A 15816-nucleotide genomic window follows, 5' to 3' on the forward strand; every position below is an offset into this window, starting at 1 on the left:
GATAAAGGTATTGTTTTTATGTACATTAAGGCAGAAAATTAAGTTCATCTTTAATATAATTCGCAATTAATGAGCTTAATTACCATGACCTACTTTTCAACAATGGAATATTTTTTTCAATCAATTTTACTAATGAATGTTTTGATGTGGATTATTACATGAAAATTAAGAAGAAAAAATCCAAAAATATAATGTAGGTTTGTCATAATGGAGCTGTTTATGAATTTTACCCCCCACTTTACCCCCCCCCCCCCCCCATAACTAATGAATGGCTCAGATCTGACCTTAATTTTATGTCATATCATGACCGCCTAACCCCAAGGAATTCCTACACAAGAAATAAAAAATATCGGTCATGGCCGCCAGAAGGCCCAAATTGGCACTCCTCCTTTGTGTAATAATACATTCAAAGATATTTGCCTTAATAATCAAAACCATTAAGACATTTTTATCGTCTTTGTTGAATACATTCTTAACACATAAACTAAAGTTATATTTTATGGTTGATAAGTACCATGTACATGTATTGAAACAGAAAATAATTGAATCTCAAAATCTATGGAATTCCGCCAAAAAAAAAAAAAAAAAAAAATAGAAAGAAAGACGAAAGTTAAAATCTGTTGTCCTGGAAGATTAAGCATCCTTTATTTCTTCGAGGATATCAACCATGTAACTTTTAGTCAACCGTCACGCATTCTAACTATCATCAGACACGTGCATCTTCACATCACAAGTAAAAATAGAATTTACCATTGAGATCATTATTATGTCAGTAAACTTGGTCGAAATATCGATATAATCGGCTGATGCAGAGTGTCTGTTGGGTCCTTGATTTCTTATTCTGATAAGAATACACAATGGACTTTGAAAAAACAAAAAAAACTATGTCACAGAGATGCTTTAAACAGGAAAAATGGCGGAAGAAGATTGTTCATCCCTATCGAATGTATCATACATCAAGGACGAAATAGGTAAATTGTTTGTTAATGGATATACAGTCCGTTCCTTGAACTATTCCACTAGGTCGTGATTTATAAGATTGATGGCATAAAAACACACTCAATATGTGTCTGAAAATATGTGTTATTACCACGTGGGGCGTTAAACCCAGCAAACTAAGGGTAATCTATAAAATAAGTAATGTTTCTAGACTTTGATACAAATATACATACTTACATCCACTTACTTACTCCCATTATCATGGACGAAACAGCTGTATTGTATAACATCACTGACGAGTCTTAAAAGGACGAAACAGCTGTATGATGTAGTATCACTGGCGAGCCCTAGAAGGATGAAATTGCTGTATGATGAAGTATCACTGACAAGTCCTAGAAGGACGAAACAGCTGTGTGACACAGTTTAATTCATTATTTGGCTCTACGGTATCTAACTCTGAATGTGAAATAAAATGTGTTATTCGCTTATAGTGTAGCATTATTAAATTGAGATCATTGTTGAGATTGTATAAAAGACACTTGTGAATGTAATTAATTAAACTGCATCATACAGCAGTCAAACACGCGTATTCAGATAACTTTTCTCCTTCTTTATCTCTGTAAAGTAGTAATCTGGGATTGAGGGATTTTCTAATGTCAATTTAAGCCGCCATCTTGGATGTTGTCAATCATAGGCTAGATTTATCAATTGATGGTATGATAAAGGATTTCTGACTGGTAAATTTAATATCAATTTATCATGATTATCAATACACACCTTATAAAAGAAAAGGTAATTGTCGATAACTCTTTTGTCAAACATAATTTTGTTAATTTCTTTTCTCCGGTCTTTGCGAGTGTACGACAATCTGACATGTTTCGAATTATTTTATGCTCGTCAAGCACTCTCACAGATTTCGTTTGGCCAGTCACCATCTCTTTCATTATATCAAAGTTATTATCCGATTTCTTTGAGCTTTTGTTGTCGATATATTGCATACTATATGTGGTACCTGAAATATCACACGGCTTTTTTCAGATTGGTCCATCCTTCAGTCTGGAGGCGGTGTCCATATAACAAGTCCAATAATAATAATAATACAACAAATAATAAAAATTAAACACTGTGTGGTTTTGCATTTGGTAAAAAAAATATTCCACAAACGCCATACTTGTACAAAAGCATAAGTGTTACCTACAGGATATACTGCAGTTTGTACGTGTATTACATAGAAAAGGAATTCACGTGGCAATTATGCAATTGATACTGAGCATGTTTATAACCAGGTCTAGGTCCCATATTCCCATCGTCATTTCCCCTTGTTTTCTTGTGCATCGGTCTTGGCCTTCATGGCTAAACTTTTCCAACACTCTAATGCCCTTGACAAGTGGGTGACTAAAACCTCGGCAGTCATTGGATAAAGTAAATACATGATTGGCACTGACGAAGTCCTGTGATATACCCGATACATCACTCATGCCAATTATGCATCATCTATTACATGCCTAGAGAATGTTTGTAGTTCAGCGTGATACCGCCCACTTTAGGACAAGTAGCATTTCAGTCTTTGCTAGGCTTGAGCGATATTACTTGCGTTGGTTTTTGGGCGAAACGAAGGCCGCCACCTCCACTGTCAAATCACCTGGGTAGGTTCCCATTGGCCATAACCTCTTTTGAATACCACAGAGTCTACATTACAAAAGAATACGTGGGTATCCAGTCTCTCTCTATGTAGCTGTGCAACTTAAGCCTAGCTTAAGTGGTCGTATATGCTGCGACAACAGCATTGGTGCGTCCAGAGACTTCATAAAATCTTTTGTGTGTGACCTGTCCACCAATCTTTGAAGTCCAGGCTATCACCGGTCATCTTGTCAAAATAGATGGCAGGGTCAGATACATAGGTCGATTGCACCATGTTCATCCATTGACCGAATTTCCACAAGAAACCTAAGTTATTAAAAGTAAACTGATAAAATGAAATAGTTTGTACAAATAGTTGAATACACATCTATTTTTAGTTCGAGATGAGTAATATTTGTGTTGGTGTTTTATCACAACGAAAATGTATCTGTTAAGCATGAATGTGGCAAGCCTTCTAAATCCAGGGTTCTTCTTGATGTTGTCTTTGTCCAGCGGTTTTCGTAGTCCATGATGTAGTTATTTTTTGTCGTCAATTCTACACTATTTTGAGCACTCACTAGCTTGCTTTTCTTTTTCATTTTTAAGAAAGCATTAACATAATCGGTGAACACTCAACCAGGTTTTGTTTTGGAGATTGTACTAGGCGATGCGATCGAAATGCCACATTTCGTGAACCCGAAGTATCTAAGACCTTTTCTTATGGACGTTTCATTTTTTTTGAGGTTGTTTTTTTTATTGTTTGTAGACGGAGGCTTAAAATGTAGATATCTGCCTAACATAGTTGTTCTCGTAAAATATCAATTCTTTATGTAAGAAACATAACAACACCATTCATAATCGCTTTAGATGAAATGAATCTTTTATAATAACTTTACCTCAATTATACATTGCTTACTTTTAGTAATATAGTTTTAAAATGAAAATATTTAATAACAGTTTAATTCTTATAAATTATGATCAATTAAGAGATAACGATGCTTGAGATAATCATAAATCTAGCTATAAATAAATAAGAATTATTGTCTGAAATTGAGACTCTTATGTTATTCGTAACCCTGGTAAGTGTCATTCTATGTAAATGTTACTGTGTATGCTATGTGAGTTTAGGGTAACTTTACTTTAAATGTACAACATACATAATACCAAATATGGACACAAACTATAGCTCATGTTAGTCCACTTCCTTTCATTGTTTACAGTATTGCATCATAACTAAATAAAAAGGTAAACATCAATGCTAAATAGTATTTTATTCATGCATTTAAAAGAGGGGGAGGGGTGTTTACGTAAGTAGGAAGAAGTAAGTGTATGAAGGTTCTGGCCGATTATAGAACGTTAAACAATTACAAACACTGGTTCATGTTAAGGCACAAAAATATTAAACATATTTACAAATTTCACCAGTTTAAAAACATGGAAATACAGATTGAATCTACTCATTCATATCTATACATATTTTTAAATTACATCTTTTACTTCATAAGTCATTGTTTAATAAACCTCATTTTTGTATGCTTGATTGTCAAGGGGATGTATAAGGTTTTTAATAAAAAAAGGTCTTGTAGCAATGATGATCATTAATGATGAAAAATTGATCAAATATTTCGCTTCAGTGAGTTGTTCTAAAATGTAAATTATAGACTGAAATATTTTTCGTATGTTTTTAAAAAATAGGACTGCACTTTCAAAGAAACCATACCTATCTAATTTCTGTCCATTCATCCATTCTTAACCAATTTATTTTATTCCCGTTTCTTGAAGCACTGAATTGATCATGTTGTATTTGTTTATATTGTGACTGGTAGGGAAAGATAAGATGGGTAACAATCTGTAATTAGGATTTTTTTTACAGAAAACATTACTTTTTCAATATAATATTAGTATTTGCTGAAAAGTATGCAGGCTTCAATTGTCAGTCTTCCTTGAGCCTAAGTGCCACAAATGATCATCACGTGGTCAAGTATTTTAGAATGGGATACTTAATTAACAGTTAGAAGAAAGAGTTAGAAAAAAAAGAATGTTATATATTTGACAAGGAGTAATCAAGTCAGTTATCACCGATAAGAAAATATGAGTAGTTGATTAAAACATTAAGTTTTATAATTCAATAAAAGATAAAAAGACGTAGGTGGCCGTGATCCACCGTTTACATCAATAAGACTCCCTATCACCCAAACATGATTCAGACTAAATAAGGACAAAATCCAATCATTATAACTGGAAGAGTAGGATTTTAAATAATTTGTTCTATTTCCAATATTGGTCCCCACCCCAGGGAGCCGAGTTTCACCATTTATACAAAATTAATTCCAAGGAGAAGGGAGTTGACAGATATCAATATTCTGAATCATCTATTAATTTTGCTGTACAATAGTTTGAGTATATGTAGTATGGAATTGTGCTAGTCGGTGTTTGGGAGTCTTTTAAAGGCTTATAATTACTTAGACTAAAAAGGAAATTTTTCATTCCTTTATCTTATCAAAACTTCAAGATATCACAGCAAACAAAACATTTTACGAGACATGTTAGACACAGCTTTTCACACACCCATATTCAATGCAATATCTTACTTGAGTTGAGAAATGCGGACCCAATTTTGCCACCCTCATTAAGGTCTAGATTTTGGTCCCCTTTCAAAACATGTTATGCAACATTCTGACGGAGCTAATAAAAGGGAAATCTGCCATTCATTAAAATGACTAATAAAGTAAAGCTAAAAATTAAATTAAATTCGAACAGATCTACCTCTTGCTGGATATTGATAATTACCAGATTTCTGAACCCTATCGCAATCGGCCTGATCGACCACCATGTTAGCAAGTTGCCGATTTTAGAAGATTATCATAACAACCAAACTGTCAAACTGTATTATTAAACGCCATGGATCGAGGCAAGACATGATTAGTAAGTGAAATCTTTTCACAGAACAATAATTAAAGTTTCGTTGCTTGTGCTGAAAATGCATATTTCTGAGTGGTTTTTTCTCTCTCTCATATTTCAATGGAAAAAAAATCTAGCTCCGCCCACTTGATAATGATTGGAGGATTCAATGGCAACACGCCACCTCACGGGTCTGTTGGAACTTCTACTTTGTTTGAATGGGGTATCTTTTTACATTTCCCTGGTGTGTGGATCGCTTCATTCAATGATGTAAAAAAAAAAAAAAAAGGAATTGTAAAAAAAAAAACAAACAAAATTACAACATCATTATATATTCAAATATCTTACAATGTACACAAATAACAAACAACGAATTAATAACGGATTTATCATACATATCAGCATGAAACTTAAAGTGAAATCCTGTGAAATGTTTTAATTTACGGGTAGTTTCTCATTTATTACGTCGACAAATGATGTCGACAAATAACCCCCATATTAGACAATTGTCGATTTTAGCAGATTTTCATATAATCAAAACTTTATTATCAAAAGTTATTGATCAATTCAAGATTTTCTTACTGAATGAAATAAAACGATAGCTTTAAGTTATTGTATCATATGGCTCAGTAGTGTCTGTATTAAATCGTCGACAATTGATGTTATTAGCGAGAGGGTGAATATAATTATCAACTGCAAAAGTGATTCGATTGTGTATCATTGACATTAAACGACGTCGTGGCATATATAACATATTATTGATATTAAACGACATCGCGACATATATAAGATAGTCACTGACTTTAACGACATGGTGAAATACCTCGCTATATTATTTTTCATTGACATAAAACGACACCATTACATATATATCAATGACATTAAACGACGTCGTGGCATATATAACATATTATTGATATTAAACGACATCCCGTCACATATAAGATATCAGCGACATTAAAACCACATCTCGACATGTATAAGACAATATTGATGTTAACTGTCATCGCCCGAAAGTAAGTTATCATTGACATTAAAGACACCGCAAAAGAAATGATATATCACTGACTAAAAAGACATCTTGACATATATTAGATAAAACTGATATTAAACGACATGGTTAGATATATAAGATAATACTGACATAAAACAACATCGCGACATATATAAGATATCACTGACATTAAACGACATCTAGATATATATATAAGTTATCACTGACATTAAAAGACATCTTGACATATATTAGATAATACGTATATTAAACGACATGATGGGATATATTAGATAATACTGATATTAAACGACATGGTTAGATATATAAGATAATACTGACATAAAACAACATCTTGACATATATAAGATATCACTGACATTAAACGACATGGTGAGATATATTAGTAACATAAAACGACATCTTGACATATATAAGATATCACTGACATTAAACGACATCTAGATATATATAAGATATCACTGACATAAAAGACATCTTGACATATATTAGATATATATATTACATGATGGGATATATTAGATAATACTGATATTAAACGACATGGTTAGATATATAAGATAATACTGACATAAAACAACATCGCGACATATATAAGATAATACTGACATTAAACGACATCTAGATATATATATAAGATATCACTGACATTAAACGACATCTAGATATATATAAGATATCACTGACATTAAACGACATCTAGATATATACATAAGATATCACTGACATTAAACGACATCTAGATATATATAAGATATCACTGACATTAAACGACATCTTGACATATATAAGATATCACTGACATTAAACGACTTCGCGACATATATAAGATGATACTGACATTAAACGACATCTTGACATATATAAGATATCACTGACGTTAAACGACATCTTGACATATATAAGATAATACTGACATTAAACGACATCTTGAAATATATATCATTGACATTAAACGACATGGTAAGATATATTAGTAACATAAAACGACATAGCGACATATATAAGATATCACTGACATTAAACTACATCGCGACATATATAAGATAGCATTTCGTCTGTAACATCTGTCATTGTGTTGGTAGGCGGATGCGCGTCTACATTTTCGTTTCCAACAGTACGGTCCCAGTTATCGATGTAGAAGACTTTATTGTGTATTCCCATGAACTCTTGGAACCATATGTCCTCATGTCTTCGCCGAATATAGTCAAGGGGTTCAAGACTGTCTTTGTACGTGATAGAATGTGGACCTTGTATGATAACTGTAGAATCTGGGGCTCTTCTTAGCAGACGATCAACGCCAGCACGTGCGTCCTTGACCAGGGCACGAAACACAGACAAAGTTGTCCTGGTGAGATGATAGTACAGATGTATGATGACTATTATTGGTTTATCATGAGGTGTCCTGTCCAGCCAGTTTCCAACTGACCGCATTGTGTCAAGCGGTTGATGAGGACCAACATAAAATGGTGGGTTATGAGGAGCCCACATCAAGTCTATATTACGTTTTATGTTCCGCGCCATTAACAGCTTGTGCCAAGGTTTTTCTTTCGTGTAATGATCCGTCAGAGTTTTTGATTTAGTCTTTGAACAGAAAATAGAATAGACTGATCGACTATTTGAATCACCCAACACTACAAATCTCTTATTATCCAAGCAGGTATCGGGCCGACTTGTGCCAAGTGTACACTTCCGGTTAATCCATGTATTCTTAAAGTAATAGCCGACAGGTGTGATATCATTCCATGTTGCTTTAGGCATGCGCTCCTGACAAGGTCGTGGCGGTGAAGGCAAGTATTCAGGATAACCAATTCCTTTAAATAAACGGAAAAGAATGTTAATAGTTGTCACAATATTGCAAGGAGTTTTGTTCTAACTCATCAAAGACTTTCAAAGGACAACGAGGAAAAATATATGTAAATACTTTTTATATATGACATACATTCCAAGAAACTGTCATTGGTATACAGCTGCATCCTTAAAAACAACACATGACAATTTTGAAATATTTTACACAACATCATCACTTTTTGAACTTCTGCTCCATGCCGCGTTTCAATTGCAATGAATTTAATTGGTGGCATCAATGAACAAGAATAATATGCGATATCGTATATTTTCAACGTATATAAGGAGCTGGTTAAAATTCTGAAATCGCAGAAACAGGATCCGTACTTTTATATAATATTGTGCATTTATTGTATTGAGTTAATATCCGATTTGCTTCTACAGGTATAATCTAGTTCATCAGTATTTAGTTTTATTTGATAAAATAATTATCTTGCCAGATACACTCGCATATACAACTTGACTGATTAGGGCATTTTTCTCCAGTTATATCTTGATTGACAAAAATATAGAGAATATTGACGTGAAAACAAAACAGCACTTCTAACTCGAAATCGATTCAGACATGACGCATTAATGACACAAGAAAGCGCAAGGGGTGTGCAAAGGACACTCAAGTGCCGCGCACTATTTAATACAAAAATAAATAAAGACGCAGTATAACCAAAGTATGGATTAAACTGTATCATACAGTCGTTCTAGGACTCATCAGTAACGCTAAGGGTTTAAATCTCAAAACCTAATCAATATTCTAGTTTTTCCGAAGAGTAAGCAGTTCGTGTCTCTTGTAATGTTTTCCCCACAAAGCTGACTGAGGATAATGCCAGCTCTACAGAATTCCACGACAAACCAACACACCAACATATTGCACAAGAAAGCAGAACTACATCAAAAGTTATCTTGTTGAAAGATTGTATACAATGTTTCGTGTCAATTTGTCTATAAAATAGACAGGTATGTATTTGTCTATATGTGGCAAATATATATGAATTTAGATATTTAGAATTTCCAAAACACGTCAATGACGTCATACAGATCATACTCGCTTGCCAATAATATAACTTACTTTCTTTAACTTGTATTTTAAAAGAGGAGAATCTTTGGTGCTTCTTGTACCTGTAATGAAACAAATATAATATATGCTATTTATCTATGTATGTGAAATTTGATACAGAAATAAGTAGATGGAGTAGTAAAGATGTTTGCAATAAAAATGTAGTATTTATGTACAACTCAATTACATTACATACTTAAACGCAGCAACAAGCGTTACCTATTAATAAATGTCTAGCATAGCTATGCAGTAATATGTATAATAAAACCAATTACATTTGACCTAACAAAGCTGTTATTGGTAAAAGATCCAGAACGATTCCATTGTGATGTCATAATTTCATACCGTCACATACATCGTGACGTCACCAAAGAAAAACCAAGAAATTTTTGAGAAAAAGAAAAAAAGACAAATAAACAAACAAAACAAATCAACCCACCCTTCCCTCACCCCCTAAAAACAATAAAACAACAAAAATGAACTAAATACACAATGAAGGACCAAGATTAGGTCAAAGTATATAGTTCTATAATCAGATGCTGCAAGAGAAGATTGTCTTACAAATTTCTTAATTATTTGTAGGAACACATCATCAATTAAAGAGTTAACCTGAAATACAGTTTTGTCACGACAGCCTCTCCATTTCTAAGATTGCTGATAACCACTTCTTCTATGACTAATGTCTTAAGAGATATTTTGTATTCAAAAAGATTAATTTTTGTTAATGCACCAAAATACTTAAAAATAAATGATTCTCTTACAGGAAACAGATGTATGGAAATCATCATGATTATGTGTAATAAAATCACGTTTAGTTGTGTATGTATCTCATCTCTCGACATTATGCCCAGCGTTCACCATCCTAGAAATAAAGTTTAATGTTCTCAGCTCTAAGTAGGGAGGTATTCAAAATTCTACATCACTGAAAATTCGAGAGTCCATATGATCATTGCAACGACTTATATTTATTATGACTGTTAAATTAACATAAATGAATAAACAAAACAAAACAAAAACAAAACAACAGCAAAAACAAACGAACGAACGAATGAACAAAAACAGGAAATTCTACTGAAATGCAAAATCTTGGACAACTATCTACTAACGTTGAAATATGCCTTGTTAGGTCACTGATCATGCTTGTTTTATTAGCTTTCACAGTTTTCATGTCTTTACATGTCACAAAAGTAGACTTTGGTTTACAACAAAACCATGGAAGTCCATAATTTTGCTTGGTCAAGTTACATCTATCCGCCAATGTACATCCTTTTAAAATGGCGTCGTGTTTCGGGCTGCATTGCGTTTCTTCCTTATATCTACCACTCGGGTCTATGAACTGAGAAGCCATCATTTGTAGCAGCCCATGTTCATTCACATACTTCATAATAAGCGATATGTGATGTCGTGAGTTAGCAACTGACACTATGACCTCTGGACGACCTTTCCATGGTAAGAGTAGTACCCCAGTATACGACCCATTTCTGTGATCTAAGACGTATCCATTGACGTTGGCTTTGATCTTCGTCTCCTTTAACCATACTCTGAGGAAGTCACCACCGGTACTCACAGGTTTACCGTCTGTGCCAAACAGTCGGATTCTTATCCTCAAAGTGTCTCCAATTCTTAATGGGAAAGTTGTTGGTAACACTAAAATTTCAGACAGTCTTACAGACAAAAAAATGTTATCGTTTGTAACATTCATCTTTTGATAAATATCGATTTCTTCTGTACCAGAAGAAGACTTTTGAAAGTTCATGTCAGTATGTGATATCAGAATACTTGGTCTCTTTTCGTCTTTCCCATGTATTCCGTAGGTAGGAAGTTTAGCAAACGCCGAGTCAGACCAAATCTTCCTAGAAATTAAAACAAATCAAGTAAGATTTATAGTATGCAATTTGTTAAAATTGAATTAAAAGTGTTCTTGTTAGCTTGTCGTATGATTGCACACAACATGTTTATATATTATAACAAATCTTAGAAGTATGGACTTTAACTGTTTTACCGTTGGAAAATCACGAAAAAGAGGATTTGCTGTCTGAGGTTTGAATTTTAATATGAAACTGGGTCAATAGAAGAATGTTATACATGCTTTACATCCCAATCGCCAATCTCTTTAATTTTCTGAGCTAGAAACCACGATGCCAGATAGTACATAATAAAAATCATGTAATGCTGTGGCTATAGGACAAATACTTACTTAAATAGAAGAATGGAAAAGAGGCACATTGTCCCCAACAGGAACAACCACCTTCGATTACGTGACATCATTCAGCTGTTCAACAATAAACAAAGTAAAACATTAAAACAAACCATGCTGTGTGTGACAGGCCTGCTGTGTGAGGATGTTTGTGCGGGGAGGGAAAAATCGCAAAATGTTTCTTTCGTCCATCAGTATTAAAACCTTTAAGTATTATAATATTTGCATGCATATATGTATTCTGAATTCAACAGCTGTAGCAGGGACATGTGATTTTTCTTGCAAGACTGCATATTGTTGTTTGAAGAATTGTTTCTTTGAGATAGTTTATTTTCAAATATCCATCTAAAACAAGCATGATAGACTTGTTACTCTCATGCAATATTGATAAAGTTAATAGAATGCCTTAACGAAATTATATGAAGTCAGCTGTCGACTTAAACCCAAAGAAACCACATGCCTTTATTCAAGTAATGTAAAAGTTATTTAAGACGAGGTGCTATTTTTCGGTATTTTCGAGGATGGAAGAAATCGAGAAGTATATAAATGTCTTAAATAAATCCAGATAACAAGTGTTCATTTGATGAATTTTGCAAAAAAGAAAAAAAACAATCTATTGCATCAAGCGTTTGATAACACCACTAAAGTCGGAAGTATAATAAAAACACCCTTTACAGTTCTCATTCCCTTGTAAGTGCACGTGATTGATATACCAGTATAGACCTCTAATGTATTTTTATAATAACCAATTGGTGGACTGTTGGTCCTCTTCCTGATTAATCAGAATGAACAGGACTATAGAGCAGGCACTAAGATTCTGGTTTCTTGGTATTGTGCGTACTGATAAGCCATGTTGTGTGTACTAATGCTTGTCAATTAAGAAGATTGCTTTGGACTTATTAACACTATGTGGTGAAATAGTTAAGAGATGGCTGGCGAATGACTGACAGGTTGATTCCAAAGGCTGAGATTTCTTAGTCGTATATTTAAACATATAGATGTATACATATTATTGTCAAGTCATGCCTTTCCTCAGCGGTAGAATTATAGAATATGTCTTTAATGTATTGATGATGCCACTCATCGTCGCGGAGAACTATTGCTATGCTGAAATTCTTTAAATGTATCTCGATGTTGTATAGAGAATCTTCTGTCTTTCGGGTTAAACTTTCTTTCTAATTGATGTTATATACAACACCAGTTGGCCATCACATGTTTAGGTATCATATCGCTGTCATAACAATACATCATATAAGACAATTTTGCACTATTAACTGGAAATAAACTTGCACGTTAATATATTGCACCACTGTCCAATGCAAACGTGTGCACATACGCTGATGCGAACCCTTTCAATATTTATGTCAGGTGATTGCCATTTGTCAGCAGATGAGTGTACGCTGTAAATATTTATGTCAGCAGTTTGCCATGTGTCTGCGTGTTAGAATGATGTGCAGTTGTAAATATTTCATAGACGTTTGTCGTTTTAGAAAACAATATTGAGTCTTATTTATTGTCACTTGGCTAAACTATTCCAAATCCATGTTTAAATACATAGCACATTTAATTAGAAAATGTGCAACAACTGATTCATTATGGCCATTCAGAAATGCATTCATGAACAACGCACAGTCGAGATCTCTTGTGCAATATTAAAATCAATAAATTTTACTTTAAACTTGAATTGTTATTACTTTCTAAACACATACACACCACCACCACCACCACCACCACCACCACCACCACCACACACACACTCACACACCCACACACACACACACACACACACACACACACACCACCACCACCACCACCACGCACACACACCCATCCACCCACCCACACACACCCACACACACACCACCACCACCACCACCACGCACACACACCCACCCACCCACACACACACACAAACACACACACACACACACACACACACACACACACACACACACCAATACACACGACACCACCAAACGCACACGCCACCACACACACACACACAACCTCACACACACCCTCACACACCCTCACACACACCACACACACACACACACACACACACACACCCACACACACACATACACACATATATATATATTCAAATGTATATACATACACTGTGTATATTTGAACATTTTCAGTTGTATATTCTTTTATAAAGAATACGGCTACATAGAGTTTGCATGTAATTCAACATACTTCTTGTGGTGTCACTTTTGATCTTCGACATCTTCAGCTTTTGTAAAAGGGCTTTATTCTTGAATTTGTAATATACAATATCGTTCCCTTTCTAATATATTTTTTTACGCTCAGAGCAATAACTTAGCAACCAAGCATAAATATAATATATATCCATTTTCCATCGCCCTTTGCATCTCATTTACCTGATTTCTTCCTAAAGACCCATGCATTATTCACACGTAAAGAAAAACATTTTATATACATTCAATCACCCACGTGATTCCACAGCCAATTTCTCTCTCTCCCTTCCACGATCTGTTCACCAATACACTCATCTACACATATAATAGCATACCACTTGCATACACACCTTTCTTCTCCGTACACATACATGTACATACCTTCTATCACTTGCATACCTTCATGCTACGCATCTCATTAGATTTACACCTGTACATACTAACATAAATACACACGTCTACAATCATTCAACTCCGCTTCACAAAAACAAATCATTATATTACTTCACTTACGCACACACATATATGCATGCACATATACTCTAATGTACACCCAAACATCTTTTTCATTCTTAACCCCTATTGATTCATTTCGTATGACTTCTTTTATCAATTTTCGCCTGTTTTGGTTATATTATCGCTGTTGTTCTCATCACAGTGCATGGATTATTTTTATTATTTTATAGAGTTTATAAAATGATTTTATGTGATCTACTTCATTAATAATGCTAATAACATATTTGTTTCACTTTGAATATCAATATAAATGCACCTTACATTTTTAGATATTGTCGTTTCATCGAGCAGCAACCTGATCAATCGTATAGAGAACTTCTGTGTTGGTTCAAACACCTTTAGACACATCAACCAAGCTATTGGCACCATTGACCAGGCTTTGAACGAATATGGGAATTATTCCTACCAAAGCCTTGTATACGTCAGTGACAAGCCTGTTAAAATTCTTTTATCACTGACTAAGTTTTCCGTGAAACGTGTCAGATATTTTTTCACTTTGTTTGTGTTTGCATTTGACATAAAATACTTAATTTCATACTGAAGTATTGACGAAGGATCAATTCTTTTCTTCTGTTCACTAACATAATAATTTCTGAAAATTGTATATATCCAACCAATGTTAATAATTCATCAATTTCAGCATAATTTGTGTATATGATCTTATAACCAATCACCATGTACTGTAACTGACGGTTGTTATTCAAAATTCATTCTATCGAATGAGACCATAACTCTGTTCCACAATATATGAAAATACCTGCACTTAATAAAATGATGTTCATAATCTTCAGTGATGTTACATAAATTACACGAATTGTTTGTCTCTATTTTCAATTTATATAGCGGCTCTTCATTGGGAAGTGTCTTGCTGTAGAGTTTTCATTTGATTATTTTGTAATTGTTATCTTCCATACTAAATATATAGCTAAACATGTTTATCATAATTTATATATCTGACATGTTAAATTTACCTTTCCAGCTTCTTTACAGAAACTTTCAATAAACTTTCTTTGTATCACCAATTCATAAAATGCTTTGTTAGATTTTCTAAATGTTGTGTATTGTTCCGGCTCTTCATCATAAACATGCCGCTATCTTTTTTAACCTTTGTTTTTAATGAGGCCACTGTTTTCAGGCTCTTTGTCCACTCTTGTAATCGCTTGCCTTAATTGTATCATTTTGCTAATCCAATTTGTTTTTATTTAAGTTTATGAAGTACAACATTCTCTTCTACAAATCTCCTGTTATTTAAAACATCGTCTATTAATTTGATTTTACTACGTATCCATTTATTGAACATTAAGGATTTACCATTACTTTTGATATGCTTATTTCTCCAAATTATTTCTTTCCTAATATCCCTAAATTCTGTCCTATTTTTTGGTTTTCCGCCCTCTAACTTTACCTACGGTTCTATACTTCTAACATAATAAGCAGGAATATTATTTTCTAAATCAATGAGTTTTTTTTAAGTTGCCAATATTCATTTTGAAAATCAAGTTATTGGCACCAAATTTTTCAT

General features: G+C 33.7%; 1 protein-coding gene across 1 annotated transcript; it reads right to left on the minus strand.

Moving 5' to 3' along the window:
• Window positions 1–7495: 7495 nt before the first annotated feature.
• On the minus strand, window positions 7496–11603 carry LOC132548930 (NXPE family member 3-like). The gene is made up of 4 exons (XM_060212831.1): window positions 11575–11603; window positions 10484–11230; window positions 9390–9439; window positions 7496–8289 (listed from the first exon to the last, which is right to left on the minus strand). Exons 1-4 carry the CDS (start codon window positions 11601–11603, stop codon window positions 7496–7498), a joined length of 1620 nt encoding a protein of 539 aa, XP_060068814.1.
• Window positions 11604–15816: the final 4213 nt, after the last annotated feature.

The sequence above is a fragment of the Ylistrum balloti genome, unplaced genomic scaffold (genome assembly GCF_031769215.1).
Source record: "Ylistrum balloti isolate Yb309-2 unplaced genomic scaffold, AGI_CSIRO_Ybal_v1 Utg370036, whole genome shotgun sequence".
Lineage (NCBI taxonomy): Eukaryota > Metazoa > Mollusca > Bivalvia > Pectinida > Pectinidae > Ylistrum > Ylistrum balloti.

What these genes read in the sequence shown, in the direction of transcription:
- LOC132548930 (XM_060212831.1), bottom strand. Translation starts at nt 11,603, where the DNA reads ATGTGCCTCTTTTCCATTCTTCTATTTAA. An exon ending in CTAACAAGGCATATTTCAAC is followed by an intron (nt 9,440 to 10,483) that starts GTTAGTAGATAG and finishes GTTTCATTACAG; the next exon opens with GTACAAGAAGCACCAAAGAT. An exon ending in TAAAATACAAGTTAAAGAAA is followed by an intron (nt 8,290 to 9,389) that starts GTAAGTTATATT and finishes GTTTATTTAAAG; the next exon opens with GAATTGGTTATCCTGAATAC.